We start from the raw sequence: 18,360 nt of genomic DNA, 5'->3' as shown, positions 1-18,360 counted from the left end.
AAAAAAAAAAAAAAAAAAAAAAAAAAAAAAAGAGACGGTCTCACTATGTTGCATACAATGGTCATACACCCAATGGTTGAATTCATAAAGACCTCCCCATGATATCCCGAAGCCTCAACAGAATAAGAACCAGGCTGACTAAAAAGACCAGACACTAAAGCAAACCGTGTCAGGAATGTCTTGAGGTACATGGGGTTAGTGACATGTTCTTTATTGAGCTACAAGCCTTATCACATCTTAAGTGAAATTCCTTTCTTGGTGGACTGGATGAAGCCGCCCCAGAAACAGCATGTCTTAGCAACTGTAGGACACCGAAAGACGGAGCACACAGGTGGAGGCCAGAAGTACTGAGAAACAGAAAGCTGGTGATGGCCCTAACCAATAAACACAACCTGGGTGACTCTTTCAAACAACATCGGCCTCTTCTGCAGTTTTTCCTCTTGTTCCTCCAGTTCTTGCCAATATTCTCTCATCCTGGCCTTTTCACTCCTTCTAGAACCAGATAAAGAGAGTGGCATTTTAAAGGTCGGCTACGGAAGCTCTCCTAGGACATTCACCTCAGATGACAAACCAGGAAGTGAGAGCACAGCTCAGCCCAGTTCCTTTTCTAGACTGGCAAGATTTTCATAAATCCAGAATAAAAAGCCAGGTTTTGAAGACACACAGCGTACTGCCCTGGGAATGGTCTGGTCATTTTGATTTCCAAAGTCTTTAAGGCAAAAAGACTTCAGTCTTGCCTGAAAAAGTGTTTTATATAAAAGTATACAAAAGCAAGAAAGTCTGGTCCAAATGGGTATCTTAAAAAATATTCTTTAAAAAACAAGATCCTGAAACTGGTCAGTGGTGGCACAAACCTTTAGTCCCAAAACTCTGGGGCAGAAGCAGGCAGATATCCCAGTGTGGGACCAGCCTGGCCTACAGAGCTAGTTCTAGGGCAGCCCAGGGTACACAGAGAAACCTTGTTTCAAAAACCAAAATAAAAAGACCCTGCTTTTCTTCTTTCCCTAAATGAGATCACCTAGTGGGCAGTGGCAACATTAATTAAGTGGGAGTAGGTAAGAGAGAAAGTGGGGCTCATGAGAATGTAGCAACTGAGGGCAGAGCCAAAACACATGAACTTAGCTGTGCTCATCCTTTGGACTAGATCCCACAATGAATTAAACTTCACTGTTTTGTTTTGTTTTTTTCCCTCTGTGTAAGATATACTAGAAGCAACCAAGACAAGAGAGTTTCATGGGTACGGAAAATAATTATACTTTACAAAAATTATGCTTACTCAAAGTAAGTTGGTATTCAACTTCCTACAGGCAAATACTGTATTCCTAAGAATTTTTTTGCTCAAGTTCATCAAAGTCGGCTCTATTAGTGGGCTGGTCCTGTACTGTAAAGGAAGGCTCAGTGATAAAATAGATGTACATATTTGGATCTTAAAAGTTAATAAGTCATATTACTTACCCAGCTTTGGAGGGCCTTTTCTTGCTTAAGCATGACCATTTTTTATGTGTAATGTTTGGAACGCTGGTTTTCATACTCTGCTTTATAGAACTCTAGTAGTATTCTGTAAAGGACTGTAGGTGCTCTGTGGCTGCTATCAGCTTCCTCAGGGGAACAGTCATGAGGGGCAGCATGTACCCACCATGCATCCACTCAAACTGTTGTATTTGTACAAACTTCAAACAGACCTCCCTGACTTACCCAGATCAGCCAGTCTGTGCACAAGATCCTGGCTTTGGTCCTCACATGCCCAGCCCCCAGCACAAGATGTATAATGTATATATGTATGTATATATAATGTATGTATGCAATGCATGTATATATGCCAAATATTTACATAATTTATAAATAAGAACACACTTGCATAAATAAGGTTTTGTGCTGGTTTTTAAGCAGTTACTAACTATGACCATAACAAAGCCATTTCTGTTCCACATGGTCTCATGGTTCTCGCTATGGAGGTAAGTAAATATACTGACTGTCATTATAAGATGTATATGTGTGCATATATGTAACAGCTGAGTAGGAACAGCCAAAGATTATTTAAATCCATAAATTAAGATGCCATAGTATTTTCATATCTAGGTATCCACTAGGTAAGCAGGAAAAAAGAAAAGGAAAGGAAAGGAAAGGAAAGGAAAGGAAAGGAAAGGAAAGGAAAGGAAAGGAAAGGAAAGGTAGTTTGGCAGCTGATGTTGGCGTTCCCAGGCTCTTCCGTGGTACCTGAGCTCCTTCACCCTGGATTTAACTATTTGAGACAAGCTCTGGTGGGAGCCATAAGCCTTAACCCGGGTTGCCAGCAGTTTCTGCAAGTCTTTCATTCTTTGCTTCTGTTTAGTTAGGATCCGATTTCTCTCTTCTTCCAACATTTTCTTTTCCTCAAGGGATTTCCTGAGGGCAACAAACTAAGGCTTAATTAATGCACTTTAAGCCAAGGAGGACGTTGTCCAGCAAAGACTTAACATGGGATAATTCAAAGGCTGAAAAAAAAGGCCACCTTTTGACCAAAATCTTAATTGTGACCTTGGAAATCCAAGCAAGGCTGATGGTGTAAGCTTATCTACCTATCCCCAAGGAAACAGAAATCACATTTGTCTCTTAGAAGAATGTTCTGAGCAAACTATTTTTCTACCATGTCATACAATACCTTCCAGATAATTTAGTAAATCCAGATTTACCAAGCTAAAACCCATAGGGCTTCATATGCCAGTTCAGCAACCATGTGACAGGGAGTGACCGTCCTAAGGCCTTACCTGATGGCTTGCTCCCGCCCTCGGGAAGATGCAGTGGGCATCGGTGGGCTGCATTCACGAGGCCTGGGCTTTGGGTTCGAGCTTCTTCCCGGTGACTTGCGCCTAGGAGACAGACCCGGCCTGCGTGTTTCTCTCAAATTTTCTTCATCTGCTCTGATGTCTGCCAAGAGTTTCTGTCTTTTATCAAAGTCACAAGGGGATTCGTGAAGACAACACTCTTCACAAAGCACTGGGCATTTCAGAAAGCTGTATTCAGAGAAGGTTTCCTTCCATTTTTCTAAGTCTCCATCACGCCTCAGACACCTACGCCTGTGTTTACCCCTGGGCTTTGCAGGACTTCTGGGGTCCCCGAAACGTCTGCAAGCTGACCGACTGGGCCAAAGCGAATTCTGTAACAGATCTCTGGCCTTTGGCTGCATCCTGCTGTCCCCATAGAGCTCTTCTTCCTTTGGCTTGTCATTCGCAGCTGGCCTGTAAATAAAACGAGGCACAGGTCTGGCTTTAAACTGATTCGTTTTCCTTTTAGCCCTAAAAAGGTCTCTCAGCTGCTTCTCGCGGACTGCTTGCTTCTGTTCCTCTCTCGCAATGAACTTAAAGGGCTTCAGGGAGGCCAGGAGCGCAGCTCTGTTCCTCTCCCGGGCCTTCTTCCTGCGCTCCTCACTCTGCTTGACTAGATCCTCGTAAAGGGGAAGGAGCACGCAGGAAGGAACAGGATTGGCTCGGAATTTCTTCTTACACTCTGCATCGTCCTCGTCCCTCTTGAGCAGCTTCTGCTTCGTTTCCAGATCTGACCGAGCACTCAAGGCCTTCTCTCTCCGATTCTGCTCTCTTACCGTCATTTCAAAGGGTACAGGCACTGTAATCTTGGGTGTCAAGGATTTAGCTTTCTTCCTTTTTTTCTTAGCTGTTTGGGGGTCTGAGTCATACTGAATATAATCTTCAACAGAAAAGTCGTTCCACATGTTGTTTATGAGCTCCTGGGCATGGACCATTGCGCTGCTTTCCCCGGGAGTCTTTTCCTCTAGGTCCGGCAACCCCTCATCAGTAGTTGTGGACAAGGAGGACGACCCGTCTAGGTCACGCTCTGAAAGTGAGGTCATTGACAAGGCAGGATGTGAGCAGCTCTTTTCCGATGCAGAACTAGGGAAGAAGAATAATTAGGGTACACTTCCAATTTTATGTGGCCAAATGTTAAAATTACTGTAATTACAGACTTTCTAATATTAAGGTATAGTCAGCCAGAAGGGAGTAGCTGTTTAAGGGTCGTGACAATATCATTTTTCGTTAGAATAGAGCTGAAAGATGACTATGAATTATCTAATACACTCTCACTTTTCAGAGAAGGAACTTGAGTCTCTTCTGTCTTCTGAACTGCTTCTCCTGTCTTACTTTTATTCATCTCCTCTGTGCTTCCCAGAGTCACCATCTTGACCATGTCTGACCATGTTACTCCTACCTGACACTTTCATCTTTGCTACAAAGTCTGAACTACTTGTCAATCAATAATGGCCCCTGCTTACCCAGGGTCCAGTACTTACTCCTCCCTAGCCTAGTTATCATTCTAGAAGTGTTCTCGCCTGACTCCTTTCTCCACCATGCCTGCTGCTGTCCTGCAGGCCACTCCTTGCTTCCTGTATCCACTCTGCCTCTTATCTTTCTCCAGTTTGAACTCAGTTGGGCAGGCTAGTGCATGCTAATGGAGACCAAGACCGGAAGGATATGGGGTTCAAGGCTAGCCTCAGCAACATAACGAGAGCCTGTCTCTTATGCACTGAGGATTTGATTCCTAGCCTTATTTGGAGGGGGAAAATCATACTTATGTATGACACCTTTGTTGACACCAGCCCCTGAGCATGATCACCACTTCTTTTGTTTCAGAGACACTGGAGTGTCATGTTGTATTGCATGTCTACTTTTGAGGTTTGGTCTGTTGTCATGTATTGTAATGCTAAATTCTGTACCCGAAGGTCTAGGCCTCCAAGTGAATTCTCACATTTACAAATTTTTGTTGTGCAAACCTAGTTTCTCCATTTAAAACTATTGTTTAAACAAAATTGGCTACAGCCAATTACTGGAGGGATTAGAGGGAGGTGGGTTTTAAGTAACCTGGTTGGGGTGGAGAAGAGACTGAGAGGATGGTAGGAGAGAGAAGACACCATGGGGTCAGAATCTTAAAGTCATGGCTCTGAAGGCTGGCCAGTTGGAGTTGAGAGCAGCCCAGATGGAACACAGTAAGTAACAACTCAGCGTCATAGATAGGAAAGTAGATTCTAATAGCATAGAGGGTAATGTCTGCCCAGCTCTGGTGCTGATAAAGGCTAATTGTAAATAACGAAAGTTGTGTCTTTTATTGGAGAACTGAAAGGTCAAAGGCAGGGTAAAAGCCCTCAAATGAGATCAAAGTCTGTGACCTTCTTGGGGGTGTCAGAGCTCAAACAGCTCTGACACACAGACAATGTACAGTCAGCTGACCATCTAGGTTAGGTAAAGGATCAGCTTACAGTTTCAAAGGAAGCAGGGCCACAGTAGAAAAGAGCGTTGATGCTAGATTGCTTTAAAAAACAGAAATCACCGGGCGTGGTGGCGCACGCCTTTAATCCCAGCACTCGGGAGGCAGAGGCAGGCGGATTTCTGAGTTCGAGGCCAGCCTGGTCTACAAAGTGAGTGCCAGGACAGCCAGGGCTACACAGAGAAACCCTGTCTCGAAAAACCAAAAATAAATAAATAAATAAATAAATAAATAAATAAATAAATAAAAACAGAAATCAAGGGCTGGAGAGATGGCTCAGAGGTTAATAGCACTGGCTGCTTTTCCTGAGGTCCTGAGTTCAATTCCCAGCAACCAAATGGTGGCTCACAACCATCTGAAATGAGATCTGGTGCCCTCTTCTGGCCTGCAGGCATACATACAGGCAGGCCACTGCATACATAAACACATAAATCTAAAAAACAAACAAACACAAAACACAAAAGACAAAACAAAACAAAAAAACCCAGAAGCCAAAACCTTGCATCTTTAACGAGCTCATCTTTTAATTTTTTAAAATAAATTTTAATTTTCATTCTTTAAAAACGACTAGCTGGACATGGTGGCACACACCTTTAATCTTAGCACTCCACTGTAGGGGAATTTCCCTTAATTATCTGATTGGCTAAGAAAGATGACAAGTAGCCAATCGCTGGGCAAAAATGAGGAGGTGGGTTTCCGGGCAAGACAGGAAGAGGAGGGGAGGAGGAGGAGTTGAAGAAGATGGAGGATAGAGGAGGACAGAGTTGTAGTTGTTGGAAGGAAGATGGAGCAGAAGCGAATGGCCTGGAGAAACTGCAAGGAGTAGGGATTTCATGGCTGGGGAAGAAAGTGTTGTAGAGGCATGTCTGCCCAGTATAGGTGTGCAGTTTATAAATACACAACTGCGTTGTGTTTTCCTTGAATGGACTTACTGGGTTTGGAGATTCACTGCAACAAAGTTGTGTTTTCCTCCAATGGGCTTATAGTGGTTGGACATTTACCACAACACTACGCAGGCAGAAGCAGGTTGATCTCTGTGAATTCAAGGCCAGCCTCAATATTTACATAGTGAGTTCCTGGACAGCCAGATCTACACCAGAGAGACCTTCTGTCAAACAACAACAAAAGGCCCAGCTCAAGCAAAGCATGGTTGCATGTAACCCCATCACCTAGGAAGTGGAGGTGAGAGGATCAGGGGCTCAAGGACATCCTTGGCTATGTAAGACCCCCTTTCGGGGACCCCCACTCTAGTCTCCGGAGTGAGAAAGCACCCAAGGAAACACGAGAATCCATCTTGCTGTAATCACATGAGGCAGTTTAATGACGGAGCTCTGGGTCGAAACATATCTCACGCAGGAAACAGTGGATTCGACCACGAGGCTGAAAGCTAGGGGCTTTTATAGGGTAAGGGGCTTAGGGGTGGGGAATTCAGCATAGAACTCAGCATAACGACACACTATTGGCTTATTCAAACATCAGCAGAAAAATTACATGTACGTGCAGGGTGTCAGAGTTCTGTGAGTTGTTGACTCAGTTCAGATAGCCCTGTTATGTCCTCACATTCCTCTTTATCTTTATGGTCAAGCTGTTCCCAGGAATGTTTTAACTACGGGGCATACCCGGGTTTGTTTTTCTTTTTTTCTCAGCCCCAGGCAGCCTCTAGGCTCACAAACAACAAGCAATTTCTGAGTACTTTATATGACTTACAGGTCTTGAAATTTCATCTTTCTTTCAGCCACATTGCAAGTTTGAGGCTAGCCTGGACTACATGAGACCCTGTCTCAAAAAAAGAAAACCATGATGGCTCATGCTTGTATTCTCAGTACTTGTGAGGCTGAGGCAGGAGGAGTGCCCAGAGTTTGGGGCCTGTAGGAGCAGTTCTGATGCTTTGATTTAATAGGGATCTGTGTGTGCTGACACTGAAGGGCCTTGCTCCCAATTGGCTTTTGATCATCTATCAATAAAGATGTCAGTGGCCAATGGCTGGGCAGAAAGAAAGAGGTAGGACTTCCAGGTTCCCACAGGCTAGGAAGAGAAAAGAGAGCAGGAAGAGGAGATCTAGAGACTTGGGAGAGGCAGAACAGACTCAGAACTGTAGGGGAGATCTTCCAAAATGTAGGAAAAGGAAAGTGGCCCACAGAAGGGCAGCCCAAAAGTGTCTTGGGCAGCAAGACCAATGGGCTTCACAGAAGAGCAATTAAGCTGAGGGAAGATTCAGAGGTGTTGAGCTAGGAGTGAAGATAAGGGCATGCTAGCCGCAGAAAGCACAAAAAGAGTCTAGCCACGGAGCCAATAAAGCATTTAAAAATAAGCTTGTGTGTGTGTATCTTTCGTCTGTGTATCTGACAGAGCCGTTGGGTGGGTGGTGGCCTGTGACCAGCCGGGAGCACAAAGCAGAGAAGCCAAAACTCCCTCAACAAAGGCATGTTCTCAGCCATCCTGGGCTGTAGAGAGTATAAGATCATGTTTCAAAATTGGACCACCCTAAATATTTTGATACATATCTGTAAGCATAAGTAAAGCAGAAAAACACAGATGAAAGGACTGGAGAGGTGGCTCAGAGGTTAAGAGCACCGGCTGCTCTTCCAGGGACACAGGTTTGATTCCCAGCACCCATGTGGCAGTTCACAATTCTCTATGGACACCAGGTACACAAGTGGTGTAGACAGACACACAAGCAAAACACATTTAAAAATGACAATAAAAACAAACAGATGGCCACCAAATGACCCTCAAAGCAAGAGGGAACGTAGTAAAATGATAAGCCATTAAACATTGTGAATCAAAGCCCACCTTTATATATCATCAATAGGAAGAACTATTTAGAAGCAGATACTGTGGGATACTGTCTTCCACACTTCGTCCGAGCATTTATTTTAGTTCAGCTCACAAATGACAATGACAAACTTATCTAGAAGAGACTTACCTCGAAGACGACGCATCCCTGATCCCACCCCTGATGAGCACCGCCTGGATGTCTTTTATATTTAGCTTGTCCTGGTACATTTTCTCTAACTTTGACATGGTTTCTTCATGGACAGCCTTCAGGTCTTTGAGTTTCCTGAAATACTCTTCATCAGAGTGGTAAATATCAGAGCAGTTCGCAGTGCTCTCCAATGCCATCTCTTCATCCTTCCCAGTGACAACCTGCCTGATGTGAAGAGAACCCTGTTATCTGCTGTTTGAAACTGAATAACAAATTGACACTGATCCAAATGCTGATTCTTACAGAAGTCTCACTATGTAGCCTAGGCTGGCCTCTAACTCCGTATGTAGACCAGGCTAGCTCTGAACTAGTGATCTGCCTGCCTCTGCCTCCTGATCACTGGAATCAAAGGTGTGTGCCACCATGACTGGCTTTCATCCATTTAATAATGATCAGATTCCTAGGTAACTGACAGAAAATATTCATGTGATGTCACTAGCTACTGCAGAAGGCAGAATGGAGCTCAGCTACAAGGATCTCTCCAGGATGCCTCTGCTGAGGTGTGCACTTTTTTTGCCGAGAGCTGAGTGGCTGCTGCTTCTGTGCCCAGAGCCAGCTCCTGAGGGACTCCTGCCTTGGGGCTTTGATGATGTGCAGTGGACAGGGGGCAGGAATGGGGCCCAGGGACAAAGTTCTCAGTGGCTCTCCAGGCAGCCCAGTTGGGATGATCTTGGAGGGGAAAAGGACACAGGAGAGGGCAGAGGAGAGTCACTGCTGTGGGCAGCAAGAAGAGTAACGTCCACAGGTGGCAGACACTTAGGGCACCAGAAGAGAGTATGGAGTGATGTGTGGCTGGAGATTCCACACTGGAGCTTCTGATTGGGCTTCCTCTCCCCCACTACTCATCTTTCCCTTCTTCTAACTGACTCAACTAAGGAGAGAAAAAACTCACTTTCTAGAGCTGGAGAAATTGTTTAATTGCTCAAGTGTTTGCTATGGAAGCATAAAAAGCTGAGTTCAATTCCCAAAACCCACGTTTAAAAAAAAAACAAAGCTAGACATGGTGACATAAGATTGTAATCCCAGCACTGGGGAGGTGGGAACAGAAGGGTCCCTGAAGCCTAATCAGTGAGAACCTTCCTCAGATAACAGCAAGCAACAGCACTGAAGAATGCCATAGCATAGAAGTTGTTCTCTGGTCTCTGTGTGTGCATGTATATATACATACACACATACACACACAGGTATGTGCACCTAAACATACATATAACACACCCCCAAACCCCTCACTTTCTTTATAAATATAATTTTTAATGTTCTCAGTTGACAAATTTTAGATTATGTATGATGCTATGCATAAAGGGCCACCAACCACGGTTTAAATATAGCCTACCACCTTAAACATACTCAAAACCAAACAAGTGTATTTCCAAGTTAGATTTATTATAATATAATCTCAGAAAATAAGACTGTTTAGCCTTTCCAAGGGGAAAATTCAGAAGAGTCCATTGTGAATAATGATTTGGGCTGGAGAAGTATCTCAGTTGTCAAGTGTTTGCCTATCATGTACCAGGCTATGGGTTTTGTTCACATGGGGAAAGGATGGGATGGATGGATGGATAAATGGATAGATGTGTATTTTTAAACTATGTGCATATATGTGTATGGGTGAGTGCAGGTGCCCACGGAGTCCAGAAGTGGGTGTTCAATCCCCTGGAGCTGGAATTATGGGTAGTTTTAAATTATCCAGTGCGGGTCCTGACAACCAAATTCCAGTTCTCTGCAAGAACATCAAGTATTCTTAACCACTGTCTGTCTAGCCCTAGGCCTTTGTTGCTCTTGGAAGAAGACTCGTCTGATATTGTCCCATTTGGGACAACTTCAAGGAAACAAGTGAAAGAAAACAACTTTTCTTTAATAGAACCGATACGTAGAAACTTAACAACTCACGGGACCAAAGAACTATTTACTGTATGCCACACAAGGCACTTAGAAGAATTTTTATTTCACTGCTTTTGCAGAGGAACCAGATTCAGTTCTCAGCGTACATACAGTGGCTCACGACTATCCATAATCCCAGCTGCAGAGATTCCAGCACCCTCTTCTGGCCTCCATAGGTACAACACAGGCATGACAAACTCACACAGATCCACATAGACAACCCACCTCCCAATAAATATACATAAACCTTAAAAATTAAAAAAGAGAGCCATAGGTCACCCACCTTAATCCCAACACTTGGGAGGCAGAAACTGGCAGATCACTGAGTTCCAGGCCAACCTGGTTTATGGAATGAGTTCCTGGACAGCCAAGGTTACACAGAGAAACCCAACCTTGAAAACAAACAAAAGAATGATCAGAGTTCCCAAGGTCTCTGCCTTTGATTTGCTCCATCTCTTTTTTTTTTTTTTTTTGGTTTTTCGAGACAGGGTTTCTCTTTATAGCTCTGGCTGTCCTGGAGCTCACTTTGTAGACCAGTCTGGCCTCGAACTCAGAAATCGGCCTGCCTCTGCCTCCCGAGTGCTGGGATTAAAGGCGTGTGCCACCACGCCCAGCTTGCTCCATCTCTTGAGGATGCTGGTGACCCAAGCTTGCACAGGACACTTGCTCACTCCTCACTCAAATGCCACCTCAAGAGAGTCTTTGTTGACCATCCTTTCTGAAATAACAACTCTCCCAACATACCATGAGCCCTCCTCTGCTTCCCAACCATCTACCCTATCCTGGTCACATGCACACCCAGGCCTGCCCAGACAGGAGAGTCAGCTCAAAGGCAGAGCTTGTTTGCTTTGTGCTTTTGTGTCCCTCCTTCTAGAAAGGTACCTGGCCAAGAAAACATGGCTGGTAAATATTTGTGGAATGAAAGAAGGTATAAGTTTGAAACTATGTAAGTTTTCACCAAAGGAAAATAGCAGGCGTTTCCTTTGCAAGGGTTGGAGTGTATGAGGAAACAGGTCACTGAAGGGCTGCACTGAGCTTACAGAGTACTAGGGAAAAGACCTACAACCCAACATAAATGAAAAATCTAAAACCAGGCTGTGAATGAACCTGTGAGTGTTTTATATTTATATGTCCTCTAGTTAAAATAGGGAGCAACTTTCAGGCAGAATATCCGCGGGCTCATTCGTTCTCCTAGAAAATCTCTTCAAAGGTCCTATCTCCATTATCTATACTAAAACCAGAAAGTCTCTGACCTGGAAGAACTGTAGGAAAAGGAGAAGGAGCAGCATGAGAAGAGCGGGCCTGGTGAGTGGCACTCACACTTGAGGATGCACAGTGCCCAGTCCACTGTTAACACAAGCGAAACTTTCCAAATAGGCCCTCCTAGTTTGCTTGTATTTTAACCTAAAACAGATGAATGGCTAGGAATTAACTCCCAATTCTCGCTTCACCTTCGCCCCCTGCCCCAGGACTGTCCGGTTTGCAAAACACAATGTGCACTGCTGGTCCTGTCCTCTCCCTTGATACTAAGCTTTCCGTGTTGTGAGTGCCACTACAGAAGAAGCTAATCTTCCCGAGAGTGGCTTGACCCACTTACGGATGTATCAGCTCTCCCAGCCCCTGAGGCTTACCTGGTGTCCGCACCATAAGGAACTGTTTGTATTGTAGTCTACAAAGTTTATCTGACATTCTGGAGCCTTTACTAACTTATGTTCTTTTCGATGCTGAACTTGGTAGCCCCTGTCTGTAATTCCAGTACTCAAAAGGCAGAGACACAGAAGGCCCCTAAATTCAAGGTCAGACTGAGCTACATTGCCAGTCTGAGGCAGGCACATGCATGCTACATGAGATCCTCTGGGCTAGGCATGGTGGTACACACCTTTAATCTCAACATTTAGGAGGCAGAGGTTGGCAGATTTCTATGAAGACAGCCTCTTCTACATAATTCCCCTACTCCCTGAGCTCCAAGCCAGGCAGGGTTACTCGGTGAGACCCTGACTCCAAAGAAGAAAAGGACCAGGAAGCAGAGGAAGAGGAAGGAAGGAAGGAAGGTAGGTAGGTATGGGTTTTACAACAATGTTTAATGGCATCTATGTACCTCAGCCTCCCAAGTACTGAGACTATAGCTGTGGGCCATTGTACCCAGATAATGTTTAAGATTTATTTATGGACAAGGTCTTGCTGTGTTGTCTAGGCTGGTCTGGAACTCCGTGTGCTTTAGGGTGGTCTCAAACTTACAGTTCTGACCTTCCAAATGATCTAACATTAGATATTTGAAAAAGAGAATATACTCAGTGGTTATCACTATAACTGCAGCTTCCCAAAACAATAGACAACATTTTGCGACTATTAAATACTAAATTAGACCCTGGGCAATATCTAGTGGATACCTGGCCTGCTCAGCACCTAGTGCTCCTTAGGCAAATGACTCCACTGCCCCAGCAGCTGTGTCTTTCTCTGCTCTTCCTACACACCAACTGCTCTCATTACCCTTTTATTTCTTTAGGAAAATAGAAACCACCAGAGGAACACTCGCTCTTCTCTCCACCTACAGAACTCCCCTCTAGGAACACTCCATTCTTCATTTTCTGGGGGCTGATGAAGCATTTGCCCATTCACCTCACTTTTTCTCAGTGAATGTGGGACCCCTGGGCCCTTGTTCCGGTCCTACCACAGTGTCTGATCCTTAACCCCTTTTGTCTATTAAGTCTCGTGTGTGTGTGTGTGTGTGTGTGTGTGTGTGTGTATATACACCAGAGGTCAGTGACAGGCTTTTTGTCCCCTCAGTGACACAGATACAGACCAGATTAGACCAGATTAGAAGTAGATAAAGGCAGGTTTATTAGGAGGCTGCTCTCGGGTGGGTTCACTGATCTCACAGGTGTGAGAGATCCAGGCCAAAGCAAAGGGATCTTGTAGAGTTTAGGTTGGGAGTTCTGCCATGCTAGCTAGGAGCTGGGATTTTGACCATGCATGGTCAAAAACTGAGCCCCCAGATGGGCACTCTTGGGCAGGCTGTCTGAAACTCAGAGACAAGGAGCGCTGACATGTTAGCCTGAGTATACTCCAAGCAGACGGGGGGTGGGGGGGATTTCTCTAGGTGGGTGGGGTTGGCAGGAGGGCAGATGAAGTTCCCCAGCTTGTGCAGGGGATAAGCAGGGGTTCCAGCCTAACATCCAATCTTAGGTGAATTCCCTAGCCACTTTCCACCTTATTTTTTGAGGTAGTGCTTTCAGCAAATTCCAGGAATCTACCCGTTTCTTCTCTCTCCAGCACTGGGATTATAGACAAAAGCCAACACACTGGGTTTGTATTTGGGTGTTGGAAACCCAAACTCAGTTTATAACAAAAATCTTCAGTTAGCGGAGCACTCTGGAACATAAGTACAACAATACAAAGGACAGACCTTTCTGCCATAGTAAGCCAAAGTATAAATCAATTTCCAAGTGAATTATTCAAGCTGGCAGTTGTTACAATTACTACTAATTTATGTAAATTACTCTAGAAATGACACCCATTCTCTCCTTTGGTTCTTAATAACAACTGAATAAGGTGGAAAACGGATACAATTATAGTCCTTTTATAGACAAAGAAACAGAAATCATGGCCTAAAAATCACCCAGCACATAGAAGAAAACGGATTCTGACCCAGGATCCAAGTTCTTGCCTTCCCTGGCATTTTGCCTTCTGTAATCTATGACAGGCTGTGCTGAATGATTATCAGGTATAAACCAGTCCTAGGAATCAGAGCTGGTCAGGTTCTGCTTTACTCTACATAACCTTGAAACATTTGCTACAGGCCAGGCATGGGGCCCCATACTCTTAATCCCATTACCTGAAAGGTGGAGGCAGGAGGATCAGGAGTTTAAGGTCATCCTTAGCCACAAATAGCAAATTTGAGGCAATCCTGGACCAAAGGAGACACTGTCTAAAATAAAACAAAAAAGCCGAGGATGTAGCTGTTGGTACACCACTTGCCTAGCAAGCACAAACCCCTCGGCCCACCCCAGCACTGCTAAGGAACAGGGGGTTGAGGGAGCGAGTGTCTGTCCTGGTGTTTTATCCCAGCAGTGTGCTGGTTTAAGTCCAAGGTTCCCGACTTTTAAAGTGAATAAAAGCTGGGCATTTTTATCACACACCTTTAAACTCAGGAAGCAGAGGTAGGCAGAGCTCTGTGTGTTTGAGGCCAGCCTGGACTACAGAGTGAGTTCCAGAGCAGCCAGGGCTATGTCTCAAAAAACAAACGAAACTTTAAAAGGATGCTAAGATGTTTTAACTGTTAAGAGCACTTGCTGCTCTTGCAGGGGACCTGGGCTTGATTCCCAGCACCCATATGGTAGCTCACAACTCTCTAACTCCCAAGAACTCTCATGGCACACACTCATACACATAAATCTAAAAACAAACAAACAAAATGAATAGAACAGATGAATGAGAGGGGGTGGTTACATTCAAAATATACTCTATGAAATTTTTAAAGAATAAAAGCATTGCTGGAGAGATGGCTTAGTGGTTATGAGTACTGGTTGCTTTTCCAGAGGTTGAGATTGTGTGTGTGTGTGTGTGCAATCTCCTCCTCCATATATATATATATATATATATATATATATATATATATCCTTCTGCTAGAAACACATCCAGGACATAATACTGAAAATGTTTTGTGAAAAGATCTCACTGCACCCATATCATCCCTTTAGGGAACTGGGATTTCAGCGGTTTGTTTATCTGGATTGCTTCTCTGTATCTGGAGCATCTGTCCACTGAACTTCAAACACGGTTTGCTAATGGACTGCTAAAATCCACTACTAACAAAAACCCATAAAACACACTTGTCAGTACAACTTATCATCTGAGCTTTTATGAAAACTATGGGCACATCAGTTGTCCTCAAGGAGGGGGGGGAACAAAAAATAAATGTAAAAATCAGAACTAAAGAATTATTTATTCCCAAGATATACTGGAGAATAAATAGGAAGTAGAGTTCTGTTCTTTGCATACTCTAGAAATAGCTATTAAAAACAAAAAAACAAAAACGCTCTCCAATAAAGTTTTGCAGCAACCTTTAGTTGGGGCAGAGAGCAGGAAGGGTCTACAGAGGACACCGCATTTCCACCCGTCCTGCCCTCAGACCCCTCCAGGCTCTCACATTACCGACGCCCGCATCTGCCACACTTTCTTCTGTTCCTCCTCCATGGCCAACCCCGTTGCTACCAAGGACTCTAAGGAGTCTTCGCTTTCGTACTGGGCGACCCTTGCTCCGGTGATGGGATTTGCAGACAGGAGGAGGCTGGCTGCCGCCAGTCTGGCCTCCTGGTGCGGCAAAGCCATCGCCCCGCCTCCAAGCCCAAGCGCCCGCGCCGGCCCAGGGCGGCGTGCAGGCGCTGCCTCCTAGCTCACAGATCCTGGCTTGGGGCGAGCGGTTACTAGGGGCTCGGTTACTAGGGACGCTACAAGAGGTGGCGACGGACCATAACGCACGCAACGTCCTTTTTCACTGTCACAAATGCGAACCCCGAGTCCAGCTAGTGTCTAATGATGGTTTCTGATACAAGCCTGCGGTTTCTAGAAGCATAACTATCTGAAGCTATTCAAATGACTACCACAGCAAGCTAAAGTAAAACGCAATCTTCAAGCTAATTGCTCAATGGGAGCCTCACCAGCGCCGGAACAATTACCGATTCACTTGAATGACACCCAGGTCCCCAGCAAGGGACTGAGCTTGTCTCAGGTTTCTAGCTTTATTTCTGTCTACCTAAACGAGGACTTCTCGCGGCATACGGACTTAAAGCAGAAAGCGCGTTTTAACTAGCTGGATCAACATATTAGGGCACAGAGGGACAGGAAGGACCGGATGTTGGGTGACCACCCCAAGAAAAGAACAGGCTTTGCAGCGCGCTATTCAACATGGCGGAGAACCCGGTTCATCTCTAATTGACAAGAACCAACGGGTTGACCAATCAGAAGGAGAATACTTATTTGTCCCACCCTCTTTTTTCTCGACTGACCAGTAAGACACTAGACATAGGAAGTGTCTGTCACTCGGACCAGTGAGTGAGATGGGGTAGCTTGTCTAGCGGTTCTGCAGCTAGCTTAGTGGCAGATTAAAGGGGGCGAGAGCCTACAGGGACCACACCCTCCCAGCTCAGCCCCGCCAACCTCCTGATCGGCCTCAGGTTTTTGGCCACTTTGGATGGTTTTTCAGTGAACTCTCAGCCACCTGCAGCATAACACTAAGAACCCCAGCTAGCGCCCGTCCCCACCCTAAGGTTCCAGTACTTTCCACGTTATGCGGCACACCTTCCACAGAACCTGTTTCTGACGCAGTTGTTACCACCCCTTCCTTGTTCCCCCTCTGCGAAGCACCTATCACCTTACCTTCCCTGCCTCCTGTTTCAAAACGGTTGAGCTTGCCTTTTCCAACCGAACTGATGATGGATACTGGTTGGTTCTGAAAAGCTAGATGTGGGGAGGGATCCATAGCCATCTGAATGAGAGAATAGTGACTTCCTGCCAGCCACATGCAACTAGTTCTGTGATGGGATTTGGTGTAAACAAGACCTACTGACAGACTGAAACCCTGTAAGTGGGATGGTTTTAGGAACATGAAATAGTAAATAATGGATATGAAGGACATCAGTGTGTACATAGAATAGGAAAGTTTCGGCTGACAGTATTCTAAATTTGCAGATATCTATTAACACAGCTTAAAAAAAAAAAAAAAAAAAGGTAGATCTGAAAGAAAATGGCATCATAAAAGTGCTTTTGCAGGCCGGCCAGTGGTGGCGTATGCCTTTAATCTTAGCACTTGGGAGGCAGAGACAGAGGCCAGCAGATTTCTGAGTTTGAGGTCTACAGAGTGAGTTCCAAGACAGCCAAGGCTGTCTTGAAAAACAAAACAACAACAACAACAAAAAATGTAATATACAAGATAGTGAAATGAATATGAATTCTGACAAAAATGAATGCCCATGGAATCACAGGACAGCTACACAAAGAAAACGAACAAATGTACATACCAGTTGATAATTTGAGTTTATACTTGAGTGTGATGAGAACAAAGCACCAAAGATGTTAGAATTGCTTGTTAGTGCTGGGAGAGGTTCTTGCAAACACAGATACTATTCTACTGAAAGCTTTAGCTTCTTGTTAGACTATAAAGAACACAGAGGACACATACTCTCAAGCTCTTTCTCCAGCAGTCTCTTAACTATCAGTTTTTAGCATTTGCATTGGCTGATTTCAAGGTTTTATCCCTAGTTACTGAAAAAATAACCTGAACAAGAAAATTGGCATTTGTGAAAAAGGAAAATGAAGGCAAGTTCTGCCATCCAAGAACTTGGAATCTCTTTAGGTAATCTGAATGCTGATGCCTCTATTAAATCCAAAATAAAATCCCTGTGATGGTGCTAGGAGGCAGGGCCTTCAGGAAGTTAACTAAGGGGCTCCACCCTCTACAAAGGATCCATGGCTTTAGTTCTTTGATGATGCAGATTTCCCAGAAGGATCTTGTAGATTTTATCATAACTTGAAAGAGATTGAGACCCTGGCATCCTTTATTAAAATTTTATGTTCCAAACAATTTGACAAGTTTTAGTGAACGTGTGAGAAATATTAATCTCCCCTTTGTCATTTCCTCAGAAGTGAAGAGTACTGCATGTAGTTCAATGAAGCTAAAATACAAAACGCATACCCACAACTAAAAATAGTCTAATGAGAGGACCAGTGTCTGGTGTTGCAGAGCCATCTGCAACCATGGCCAGCAGAGCAACATTGGAGGAGGTAAGAAGGCAGTTCATTTCAACAGGACTCACAAGTCAGTGTTGGTTCACACTTTGGGAATCTGACACTAGGTAGATTTTTTTTTTTCTTTTTTTTTCCCTAGGCATATTTAAGTACAGCACAATTCACCAAACTTTTCCTGGAGATAATTAACTCAAGCCCATGTGCATAATAAAGTTTAAGATGTGATTAAGTCAAAACTCTGTAAACATGATACTTTCCAAGATGGGTTCTATAGATTGATCCTCTGGGAGAGGAACAGTGTGGTCCTGGTCATGTAGTGCAAAAGGCACCGGGCTATATTACCATGCCTGCTCCCAGTCTTCTAGGCAAAAAATAAGTTACACTTGTCTCCCATTGAGGGGACAATGCTGGGTAACATTCCTGGTTTCCCTAGTGCTTATCTGTGAGCACAAAATGACCTCTGCCCTTTCTAATAACCCCCTTCAAAAATG

General features: G+C 44.4%; 1 protein-coding gene across 2 annotated transcripts in view; it reads right to left on the bottom strand.

Annotated features, from left to right (window-relative positions):
- Positions 1-15,547, bottom strand: part of Fam161a (FAM161 centrosomal protein A) — a 22,337-nt gene extending 6,790 nt beyond the window's left edge. The window contains exons 1-6 of one of the 2 annotated variants that reach the window (XM_029483590.1): positions 15,273-15,547; positions 13,959-14,051; positions 8,183-8,407; positions 2,748-3,887; positions 2,218-2,385; positions 393-492 (exon numbers count right to left, since the gene is read on the bottom strand). In XM_029483590.1, coding sequence (XP_029339450.1) covers positions 393-492; positions 2,218-2,385; positions 2,748-3,887; positions 8,183-8,407; positions 13,959-14,051; positions 15,273-15,454 — 1,908 coding nt within the window. In that variant the 5' untranslated portion in view covers positions 15,455-15,547. Of the gene's footprint in view, positions 1-179; positions 493-2,217; positions 2,386-2,747; positions 3,888-8,182; positions 8,408-13,958; positions 14,052-15,272 lie in introns of those variants that run through there. The other variant, XM_029483591.1, reaches the window with a different exon arrangement.
- Positions 15,548-18,360: the final 2,813 nt, after the last annotated feature.

This window comes from Mus caroli, chromosome 11, assembly GCF_900094665.2.
Source record: "Mus caroli chromosome 11, CAROLI_EIJ_v1.1, whole genome shotgun sequence".
Classification (NCBI taxonomy): domain Eukaryota; kingdom Metazoa; phylum Chordata; class Mammalia; order Rodentia; family Muridae; genus Mus; species Mus caroli.
The sequence above is the reverse complement of the archived record's forward strand: the minus strand, read 5'-3'. Positions and strand labels throughout refer to the sequence as shown.